The following is a 12,613-nucleotide window of genomic DNA, read 5'->3' on the forward strand; positions in this document are numbered from 1 at the left end:
TAGAACATGGTAATAAAATATAACAATAACTCAGTGTTAAACTGTGTCAGAACAAATTCAGCTTGATAATGTCAGATAACTTTGATAGAAAGGTATGTAATGGATTACAATAAACCAAAAATTATTCATACAGCTGTCAATATTTACACAACTATCAATACTTAGTCGGGCAAGCCTTAGCCTTAATGACAGCCTGTAGTCTCCTGGGCATGCTGTCATCCAGGTTCATGCAAACCTGAACTTCATTTTTTTTTTTCCCCCCAGACTCGGTCTGAATAATTTTTGGTCCCAAATTTGTATCAGTTTTACTGGTAGTCCACTGTATGAAGAAATTTTGGGTATAATTTGTCACAGTTAACTTTATTTTGCTACCCTCACTTACATAAATTAACTATAGTGTCCTGCACCCACTAGTAAAAAAAAATATCAAAAATTATATCTGGTGTCTTGACTCATTTTTGATTTGACTATGACTATGACTATGACATTCAATTTTAACCTGAAGATCATAACAAAAGCCTCTCGAATACTCGAGCACCTCCCTTTGGACACACGCAGTACTGCATGTATAACAGACAGAGACAGACAGACAGACAGACAGATAGATAGACAGACAGATAGATAGATAGATAGATAGATAGATAGATAGATAGATAGATAGATTTCACAAAATCATCAACTTTCTATGTTTTTGGTTGTATTTTATTTACAGGCTGATTTTATTACAGTTTGTTGTACATATTGTTGACATACTTGACAGAGTCAAGACTCGTTCACAATCACATATAATTAAACTATGTAAAAAAAAAAAAAAACTCAAGATTGGATAAAAAAAACAAGCTAGCATATGGGCAAGGAGGTATACAAACAAGTTAAAGTTAATTTTGTTCTCCAGTAGTTTCTTAAAATGCAGTAATTTTGTTGTTTGTACATTACAAGTACTATGCAGAGGCCTCTGTGTTTTTACTTAACCTATAATTTCATTCGCCCAAGTCCTAGTAAACTATTCTTCAGCCTTGGACAGCATATTCCATAGGTAATAATGTCATAAGTAGCAATAGAATATATATTCCAGCATAGTTGTTGTATTTGCTCACAAAGATTAGCGAACTAGTCAATGAAATCTTCCAACCGAGTAGGGTTTCAAACAAAACAATAATAAAAGCAAATGCAATTCTGTATTTGAATGAAAAAAAAAAAAAAAGTGAAACAATGTTGTATTAAAGATAAACAGTTCACAGCTGTTAGATAAACTTCACAGTATATCAGTCTGAATGAAAAGACATAATGTGCAATACATTTTGAAACAACCAAATAATACGACTTGACATGAAACAGTAGAACTGAGAGACAAATCTAAAACATGATGACGAACATGATTCTCGCTTAGTCTGGTGACCCAGAATCACATTCTCTGTCTGTTTGTCAGCTCAGTGTGGACACAACAGAACCACCTGCTGTGTGCTGTGCCCTCACTGTGTGTATCCAGAACATTGTTTTTGTTCAGAAAACCAGAAACCTGCTGTCTTAAACCCAGAGCTCTCCAGCTGACTCACACAATGACCTATAGACAGTCTCATCTCATTTTCTCTTTCTGCGTTCTTCAAAGGTTGATTGTGTAAAAGGTTGTTTTGTAAATGACCTACATGATTTTCCATTACAAAATGGTTTAAAAAAATAAATTTAAAAATCATAATAATCACTATTGTTGTTACCACAGGATACCAAATTTTTGATTTTGGATATGAAGGGAAGTTGTTTAAGTTAAAATATCAATAAAAAATTAGCAATACATCCTTTAAATTACACTACCTAAATAATAATTAGCTGAAAGAGTTAATCAATGAAAGGAAAAATACATAATTCGAGACTTACTGTTTGCCAACATAATTTACACAGCTAAATTCTTGGGTAATAGGTTCAATAAAGTGCTGAAAACATATAACCAAAATAAAAAGAAAATTACAAACAAAACAAAAACCACAACATAAACAAAAAAGCAAAACAAAAACAACAAACATAAAAAGCTAAATAAAACTAAACAGCAAAACTAAAAAACAAATAACATAAATAAGTCAAACAAAACAACAAAAACTAAAAGCAAAGTAAAACCAAACAGCAAAAGAAAACTAAACTATAAAAACAAAAAATAAATAAATAAATAAAACAAAAGGGAACTGTTTCTACAATTCCTATTAAACTTGAATTTCAGTATCGAATTGTCATGTATACACATCAAATATTAAAATCATTACTAAAATATTAAAAGTACCAAAACATGAGTTTTCCTGAACATCAAGCATCCCCAGGGTTTCTTTCAGTCCTCATCCTTGTTCTCCACCGTCTTTAGAACTGAATCTTCGCCTAAGATCTTACACAGTTCATTCAGTCTGAGCTGCATCTTAGGGATGCCTGCGAGCTGAGACTCCAAGCGTTGCTTTTCCTCCGTCAGTGAGAGCCGCGTGGCCGTATCCAGCTGCTCGAACCGCCAGCCGCCCTCCCCGTCAAACTGCAGCAGGTGTGTGTGGTATTTCCTGCGAACGGGTGAGAAGAGTATGAAGTTACATCATTTGATGAATCCAATATATAGTTTATGTATATACAATGCTTTCCGTGCATTTTTAGTTCATAGTAACTGGTAAAATGTTCCTTTAAGAACAATGATGCAAACACATTCACTACAATTCCCTACTAATTAATATTTATTCAACAAATATTTACATTCATATAAATAAATACTACTGTACTTTCAGAGAGAGATGTACATTTTAATGCATTAATTTAGTGCAATAAAAAAAGCATATTTAATCATGTTGTATTATATTGTATAACATACACTTTTTCAATATCTACTAAATAATTTAGCCGTCTACCTAATTTGAATATATAAATAAATAAATAAATAAATAAATATATACAGTGGGTACGGAAAGTATTCAGACCCCCTTAAATTTTTCACTCTTTGTTATATTGCAGCCATTTGCTAAAATCATTTAAGTTAATTTTTTTTCCTCATTAATGTACACACAGCACCCCATATTGACAGAAAGATGCCGGCTCAACATCGTGATGTCTATCAGCCATTGGCCCATCGGCGATGGACGATGGCCTCGTCTATTGGCCCAACCCTAATATATATATATATATATATAGGTTATATAAAATTACAAAGCCCATTTTAGTGCCTTACTGTTCCATTTGATTTATACCTGATTAGTTTGTGTCTGTGCAGATAAATTGATGGGTCCCTTCCTAAATCCAACAAAGGCAGTTATACATGTACAAACCTCCTTCCCGGGTAACTATGTGGTTTAGATTGACAATGTCCAGAATAACTTCCAGGTCCTTGTCTCTGTAACCCTTGTCATGCATGTCGTCCAGAGAGTCGGGGTAGATGACCTGGTCCCGTAACGTTCCGATGGACATGTACGGTCTGGAGAGACGATCAAACATGTTTACTGTTATTTACTCATATTATGTCAGGTGAAGTGTTTAAGGTTGTGTGGTATTATAGATAGATAGATAGATAGATAGGCACAAAAGCACAACTGCATTTACTTATTACTCTACCCACGGCCTGTGTATAAAATATGAATGGCCTTCCTGGGTCTGGCTGCGCTTGCACCTGCAGGAATTGGTAAATATTTCACTACTGAGGATTCTGGTTTCTATCGCTCAGCAGTTCACAGAGCTTTAGTTACGCTGTCTCTGCCTCTGGTTACTGCAGTCAAATCCTGACGGTGCAACGTCTGCAATATGGAACAGAGACGGAGGACAGTAGCTGTTCCGAAACCTAGTGGGCCTTCTACCTAAATGCATTTTAATGCCTCGTAGGTCCACAAAGTCTGCTACAAAGGAAGCAAAACTTATCTGCCTAATAAGGTAACTTGGTCTGGCCAAAATCAAAAGCAAAATCACATATACAGTATCCTTTACAGAGAACACATGTGCATTGTGACACACTGAAAAAAAATAGAAGTTTCATGTTAATATGTGAAATTACTAATACATGTATTTAATTCAGTACAAAAATGAATGTATAAAAATATTATTCTTAGATAAATTTTATACTTAGAAGTGTATTTAATTTGTATCTTTGTATGACTAGCAACAGATTTGAATGTAACACTACTTAAGTGTATATGATTTCTATTATAATTTCTTCATTTAATTATTTACTGTATTTCCACAAACCATATTCTGTCAAAAAAAAAAGGTGGTTATGAAAGGCATCCATGGTTACAAAAAGAATCCCTAGCAGCAGACGGAAATTCTCTACATTTTTATAAAAATGCTGGCATACTATACAGTATAGGGCTTTTCACACTACACTTAACCCCGGGTAAAGGTTTGTTTCACATTTGTATTTTGGAAGCACCACTTTTTTACCCGGGCGGGTTATGAAACTCTGCTCTAGAGCAGGGTTAAGTCAGAGTGTAGTACTGCTAATTCTGTACAGGTGTGTGTGAGATCCCATGGGTAAGTGTTGTCTGTACCTCTGTGGGATGTAAAACATGTGCTCAGGCGAGGGTTTGTACAGAAGCCCGCCGTACACGGGCCAGAGGCCACTGAGGATCCGGAACAGAGAACTTTTCCCGCATCCATTTGGCCCTGTGATCAGCAAATGCATCCCTTCCTCTACCTGCACACAATATCCAGTTACAGGAAACTGAGTACAGTTCACATGGTTAAGTAAAAGGTGGAGTACATAACTTTGAATTAAACTCCATAATTTTAGTTTGAGCTCAAACTCTATAATTTAAAAAGTGTGGTGGTACTTTACAATCACTTGGTTATTTGTCTGTTTATTTGGAACTTGATAGATGCAAACCAAAATATATGATTACTCATAAAAAACAGCTTCATATTACTAAAAAAATCTAAATAGCAGAACTAATACAATAAAATGGATATTGATGACGCCAGTTTAATTCTATATCAATGCAACAATTTGTCACGTAGCTTGGCAACCATAAAAAAACAAAACTCTGCTGCGCACAGTGCCAAACAACATTCCCTTCATAGCCTTGTCTTGACTTGTTTAGGACACTTCATGTTCCTGTGTTGCAAGTGTAAATATAAAACTATGATCTTGACTGATAGCACCAGAAATATATCTACACTACAGTATCATTATATGTGTATAGCAAATGGTATATTTGTGTCCAAATTTGTAGTAATATAAGTTAAATGATTCTTCTTGTTTAACTCACCTTGAAATTCAAGGAGGATACAACCACATCTCCATTAGGAGTGATTATAGGCACATTTTCACAGACTATACCTTTATCCACATCAATCACTTTGCCTGTAGAAAGAGTGGACAGATATATACAATCAGACAGAGTTTTAGAATCTACAGTAATAAAACCAAGGAATAAATATCTCTCACTATAAAGTTATGGCACATTCCATAAATACAGTACACATTGGTATCTCATAAATATCTTTGTAATGCATTAAAGCCACATGTTGTTATTTTATTTAATTATTTAATTCAATTGTGTGATACCTATTAGGTATGTTTGCCATATAACTATTATGTAAACATAAAATGAACCTTCTGCAGCACTGTGGGAAAACAAGTAATTAACTCAGATAAAACAAAAAAAGATAAAACAATTCTTTAATTAATGTAAGATAAGTTTGTCAATAACTACAAACTACCATTTGATTCCAAACTAGCTATTGATAACTTAATTTGCAACTCTGTTGCCCTTTCTGTACTTTCTTCTTAAAGGGATAGTTCACCCAAAAATGAAAATGTGATGTTTATCTGCTTACCCCCAGGGCATCCAAGATGTAGGTGACTTTGTTTCTTCAGTAGAACACAAATTTTGTGTATGTCTTTTTGACTCTCAAAGCCGTGATCCCCATCCACTTCCATTATATGATCGACAGACTGCAACGGTTTGTGTTAAAAATCTTCGTTTGTGTTCTACTGAAGAAACAAAGTCACCTACATCTTGGATGCCCTGGGGGTAAGCAGATAAACATCACATTTTCATTTTTGGGTGAACTATCCCTTTAAGCATTATTTTATAAATGTGATCTATTTGATTGGAATACTTATTTGCTAAACTGCCAAAGGGTTTGACATGCCTTAAAAGTTGGTAAAAGGCTTGCAAAACCTGAAAACCCCACAGAAATAAATAAATAAACTGGTAACAAATTTAGATTTTTTTTTTTTCAATATAAAATAAAAAATCCTTTTCCAACTCAATTATAACTACTTCATATTTAAATGTTTCAGGGCCTATTTTTAAGTATATTTGTGGAAAGCGTCTCCTGTGTCAATTAAGTTTTATGAATATCCTCTCTACTTCTCTTAACATGATCTCACAATTTTATTTCATTCCAAGGAAAATTATTTTGTCACTCATTCATTGGGGGGCATGACTGAGCAATTAAAGGAACAGCTCACCCAAAAAAGAAAATACTGCCATCATTTATGCACATGCTGTTCCAAACCTGTATGACTTTCTTTCTTCTATGGGTTTTAATGTTCCACAGAAGACAAAAAGACAGGTCTGGACACGAAGGTGAATAAATGATGACAGAATTTTCATTTTTGGGTGAATTATTACTTTAAGGTTGCACACAGCAGCAGAGTCGCGCTATGTTCATTAGACCTTTGATTTCCAGAGGCCCATCGATGTGCATCTCAGGTCGGTTATCATCCCCGCTTATCATCTCCCCTGCGGTCGAGATGGCAGATGAACGTTTGTATGTTCCCCTCTGGACTTCATCAAATACCAAGAACATGTTGTGCACACGTGCCGTGTAGCCAGCCAACTCGGCGACCTAAAGCACACAGAGCAAATGTATGTGATTGGAGTAATAGCGAGACCTTCAGAGGTTGAGGTAACCCAACAACAGATAGCATTGCTCAACTGCTGTTTGTCAGAACCAGAGCAAGTAACCAGGTATTTGGGGCACTTATGTAAACAAATGACCTGACCTTTCTGCATCCTAGCATCAAAAATGCTAATCAGCCTTTGCTAAACCCATTGTGTGAAGTTTATAGATCAATCATTTGCACAGTACTGGCCTGAATGCTTAATCTGATCCAAAGCATGTGTTAGGAAGTGTTTAACCAGTGTTTTTCTTCATCTAGGCAGACACACCACATCCCAAGAGCCCCAGGGGGAGAAACATTGTGCTTTCCTTTGGGGACTCAGTGGAGTCAACGAGAAAGATTCATCTCCTGAGAGTTACTTGTTAACTCACCTTCTAAAGGGTTTGGGAATCTAGAGACGTTTTTTTCTTTGCTTGCTTGATGTGCTCTGCTATATATATAAAAAAAGCTGCTATTGCTCATACTAAACTTAGTCGCGATGTAACAGAATTAAACATGTATTTTCTTCAGTCTTCTATTGTGACTTCCATCCAAGTGAAACGATCAAAAAAGACAAAAAGGGCCTGTCCAAATACCCACATTTGCGGTCTTTGCACTTACAGGTATTTCCTGTATTAAGTGACTATGAAGACCACAAGTGTGTGTAGAACTTTTCATTACCCGATGGGATGCAAGTGTTTACAGAGTTTTATTTTGATTTGCATTTTAAAATAAACTTCTAAATGTCTACTCAGAAGTCCCTATGTATAACACAATTTAATTATATCGTGGTGTTTCTAATTAAGTGAAAAAGAGCAGTTGCACACGTTTAACAAAATACATATCTTTGCAGTCTGGACCAATAAAATGTGCAACATTTTACATTTAACTACCAAATTATATGTAATATCTAATTGTTATTGATATTTAACGTGCACTGGAAAGGTTTCCGCGACATCTCGGCAAAAGTGATGCATGATGGGATATGCTTAGTCTCGAATACCAAAGCTGCTATTGCTCATACTAAACCTAGTCGCGATGTAACAGAATTAAACATGTATTTTCTTCAGTCTTCTATTGTGACTTCCATCCAAGTGAAACTATCAAAAAAGACAAAAAGGGCCTGTCCAAATACCCACTTTGCACTTACAGGTATTTCCTGTATTAAGTGAGTATGAAGACCACAAGTGTGTGTAGAACTTTTCATTACCCGATGGGATGCAAGTGTTTACAGAGTTTTATTTTGATTTGCATTTTAAAATAAACTTCTAAATGTCTACTCAGAAGTCCCTATGTATAACACAATTTAATTATATCGTGGTGTTTCTAATTAAGTGAAAAAGAGCAGTTGCACACGTTTAACAAAATACATATCTTTGCAGTCTGGACCAATAAAATGTGCAACATTTTACATTTAACTACCAAATTATATGTAATATCTAATTGTTATTGATATTTAACGTGCACTGGAAAGGTTTCCGCGACATCTCGGCAAAAGTGATGCATGATGGGATATGCTTAGTCTCGAATACCGCTCCGAAGTGGAATTAGTGTGCATTAAAGGCACTGCACTTTGGCATTTTTAAGATCTGGGACAGTCTTGCACACTTACTTCCTGTTGCGTACACATGCTCTCAAGTGGCCAAGGCCACAAGTGCAGGTATTTGGACAGGCCCAAAATGTAGGGCAGAGAATTGGTTCCACTCATTGGTTGTCGACTGGATGGAGGCAGATCTGAATGCAAGCTTGCAGTCAATTTTAAGAAAGGGGCAGAGTTTTTGAGGATGATTGAAGAAGTCTGACGTATGTCACAGTAGAGAAAGTCTGTCATTTAACCAGAAGATCAAAATGCATTAGCGCATTAATTAACGTTACCTAAAGGGACCTTATTGTAAAGTGTTACCCTAAAATCAAATAAAATAAATTAAAGCTAAATACAAATCTAAAAAAAAACCCTAATAAATAGACAAAAGCACAATTACTAAACTAAAATGAAAAAAAGTATTAAAGGGTTAGTTCACCCAAAAATGAATATTAGGCTGCGTTTTACTCACCCCCGAGGCATCCTAGGTGTATATGACTTCTACTTAAAATGTCTGAAATAGAGTGTTGTCGTGCTTTATAGTATCTAACTTTGTCATGGACACACGCAGCATCTGTGAAGCGGGGCTGACTGATGCTCTCTGTTCAACAGATGGTGGATTAAGTTGCCCAGAAGGCTTAGTCAACAGAGTGGCAGTTGATATCAACACTGATCACTACCTACTCTAAAGATTCCCAGCTTTCACTGCTGCATGACATCACATCCTTTGTGGTTTCAGTTCCTGTAGCGGTGATCTGGCCCCTGCTGTAGTACTGCTTTCAAGAAAAATGTAATTTTTGTCATTACAGTGGGCTGTGTTGGGTTACTCTAAAAAGCTCTAGCTACTAATTACATCTTTAAAATATGTAAGTTTTCGCCGCTAGAGGTCGCATTTTCAAAACAACAACAGAGGCGAAGCTCGATGACGCAATGACGGAGCATGGAACGATGGGAGATGTCGTTTTCACAAATAATTTTCACGGATGAGTTAATGTATTACTTTTTTTTATTAACTTACCTGTACATTTGATAACAGTATTTTATGTCATCGTAATGGATTATCTGCAAAGAACATGAAATTTGATTCTATATTAGCCTTTTACTGATATGTGACTATTTGTCATGATTTGGCGGGTTAATGATGCGCATTTTTACGTGTGTAAAACAGTCGTTCTAAAAGTAAATTTGAACGAACGCACCGTATTTGCAAGTATGGCTAAATGTTTTTGTGCAGCACATACTGTATTTTTACTTTTTACTTTCACTTTTACTTTTAATTACAATGTATTTAATTACATTACCATAGATTTGCTCACCAGACTTGATAAAAACCGTTAACGTACTGAAGTACGATATTTATTCTAGTTTTATTTCTGTTTGTCCCAATGCCTTCTTGCCTCAGTTGGTGTATGTCTCCGTTTTTTTGGGATTTTCCGTACTTTCCAAAGTGTAATCGTGATCCATGATAACGTAAATGCACAACAGTGACGTGCTGCATGCGGTATAACTAACACATCCGCATTTCTCCACGTGTGTTGCCGCAGTATTCATAAGCGGAAACCGAGGATAGCGCGGATATTGCGTCATTGATAGGCGACAATGACCAGGAATGAGTCATTATTTAATTATTATTATTTAAAACTGGAATTTCTCTGGATTTACAAATCCTTGGGAACTTTTGAGATAACGTAAGTACACAACTGCATGAAATATATAACACTGTGCAAGTGGTTTTTGGATATTTTATTACAAAAAATATTACATATTGTACCTTTAACTGTGTAATTAGATTGCTATACTAATCACTCGCTCTCTAAAAAGTATTGCATTACTTATTACTAACTTATTATTAACCTCGACCAGTTGAACCATACAAGGATAGACATGAAACTGCTCTTTTAATTCTTTCAAATAAATAATATAAAATTGCATAAATTATTATTGAAATTACATTTTAACATTAGATGTTCAATGTTTTAGATGTTTGATGTTAAATCCGCTATTGTTTTATATAGAATTGCTCTACAGTCTATACAGTATTTAATGCAATTACATTAGAATTAACTGTAATTAAATTACAGAAAAATTAAAATTTATCTCTTACTTTACTTTTTCAAAGGTTAAAATAATCAAATTACAGTAATGAATTACTTAGTAATGCATTACGCCCAACACTGTTAATGCTGCTGAAAATGCAACTTTTGAAACTGTTCTTTTAAATTAAATTTTAAATTTCACAACATTACAGTTTTTACTGTATTTTTGATCAAATAAGAACAACCTTGGGGAGCATAAGAGTCTTCTTTCAAAATACATACAGTTTATATATGTCTTAAACTAGCATTTATTTCCTTTTATGTAAAAAGGAAATAATTGTGGAAAATGTCAACAAAGAAGCATGTTTAATATTTTACCTCTTTATAAGAAGACATGATCCTTTCAATGGCATCCGCCCCTGAGGCCAGCAGATTGCGAGCTGTTGTAAAGGCCTCTGTTCTTTCACTCACCAACACTTGCGTCTGACCATCAGCCAGCTCTTTAAGAAACAAATGAATATGAAACATGACATCTTTATATAAGTACTATTCTTACATGACCTATATTTCTGAAATTGAAGCACTGCAACGTCATTAAAAATTAGCCTCAACACAGAAATTGCAATGAGATTGTATATATAGTTAATTAAAGGGGTCCTATTATGCTTTTTCACTTTTTTTTATTTTAGTCAGTGTGTAGTGTGTATGTTTGGGCATAAACAAGATCTAGAAAGTTACAAATCTCAAAGTCCACTCCAAAGGGAGATATTTCATTTTTTTATTTACCCTTTTCAAGAACTACAACGAACGGCTCGTTTGGACTACAGCGTTTGTTTTCCGGGCTTTGTGATATCACAAAGCGGCTCATTAGAATATCATTAAAAATAATTCCCGCCTACAGAAATTCGAATGGTTGGGGGGTGGGGAGGGGCGAGCTCGTTGTTAGAACGCTTGGTTGAGTGAGTGCATCAGACGAGATGACGACAAAGAAGTGCTGCTGCAGAGTTAGTGCATCAGAGAAAACAAAGAAGAAGAGCTGCTGTGCTTAGCGTCAAATTTTCGGCATGTCTAGAACAATTCTTACAAGTACAACACGACGTAGCTGGGCGCCGCGGACAGATGCCGAACGGCACCGCCGGTGTGCCTACACTCATAGAAAATAATGTATTTGAATTTTAAAGATGTGGCGCGACGCCACGCTGCGCTTCTCGTCCGGTGCGGGACTGCCTGAAATGCTGTTTTTTTCACCTCCGTGCCCAAACGTCTTTGTCACTTCCACCGTACCGTTGTCAGCAAAGCCAGTGGCAGTGATAATGGGCACTGCCACCATAACCAGACCACTGCCACTCCAGACGTACTTCATGAGGAACTGTTCAATCATGATGTACCACAGACGTTTTGACAGAATGAGGTTCATCTGCTCCGCCAGGGCACTATAACACTTCTGCAGCTGCCTCATCTCCACCTGCCACATGAGAACAGTTTAAATATACCAACCATTGAGAGACTTCAAAAAGTAAATGGCTAGTTATGGAACATTTTTAAATGTGGGCCTATGTATATATCTATGCACGTGTACAGTGACACCTTATGCCCATTATAAAAGTCCTCTGTAATTTAATAAGCAATTACGTTTACACTACATATGAGTGATGCATTTCCTCGCCTTATGCCCCACCATACAGAGCATTTATTAATGTTATATTGATTGTTATATCTGCCCGTGTGCATTATGCATTTCCTCACCGTATGTCCCCTGTAGAAAGCGATCTCCTCTGCATTGGCTATGATTCTGGAGTGCACATAACGCAAATAGCCCTTCCTGTGCGCCTCCTCCGCCACCAGCTTACCGAACCTCGGCGAGCAGGCGCGCAGAACCTTCGCCGTGGCGAACACCACCAGACCCGCTAAGAGAGTGGGTCCGGTTGCGTTCGCACCCCGAGATCTCGCAGTCTGTATTAAGGTATATGAAGTCAGTATCACGTCCAGGATGGGTTTGGTGAGGTTTGAGTACAGATGCGCAATGGACTGCGAGAACATCATCACATCCTCGGTTAGAGACTGGTCCGGGTTCGCCAGCCTCCCGTCCATGTTGCTGACCTTATAATAGGTCTGATCGGTGAAATACGTTTTATAAGCATGATCCACCAAACGCGT

The 12,613-nt window shown here is 36.3% G+C and overlaps 1 protein-coding gene across 1 annotated transcript in view; it reads right to left on the reverse strand.

The window, feature by feature from the left end:
- Positions 1-3,233: 3,233 nt before the first annotated feature.
- The window catches only part of LOC107716148 (ATP-binding cassette sub-family D member 2-like), a 21,506-nt gene continuing 12,126 nt past the window's right edge, over positions 3,234-12,613 (reverse strand). Inside the window, exons 4-8 of the mRNA XM_016522501.1 lie at positions 10,835-10,956; positions 6,633-6,804; positions 5,214-5,308; positions 4,497-4,642; positions 3,234-3,433 (exon numbers count right to left, since the gene is read on the reverse strand). Coding sequence (XP_016377987.1) covers positions 3,253-3,433; positions 4,497-4,642; positions 5,214-5,308; positions 6,633-6,804; positions 10,835-10,956 — 716 coding nt within the window. The 3' untranslated portion in view covers positions 3,234-3,252. The remainder of the gene's footprint in view (positions 3,434-4,496; positions 4,643-5,213; positions 5,309-6,632; positions 6,805-10,834; positions 10,957-12,613) is intronic.

The sequence above is a fragment of the Sinocyclocheilus rhinocerous genome, unplaced genomic scaffold, assembly GCF_001515625.1.
Source record: "Sinocyclocheilus rhinocerous isolate Xijiao unplaced genomic scaffold, SAMN03320098_v1.1 scaffold3022, whole genome shotgun sequence".
NCBI classification, from domain to species: domain Eukaryota; kingdom Metazoa; phylum Chordata; class Actinopteri; order Cypriniformes; family Cyprinidae; genus Sinocyclocheilus; species Sinocyclocheilus rhinocerous.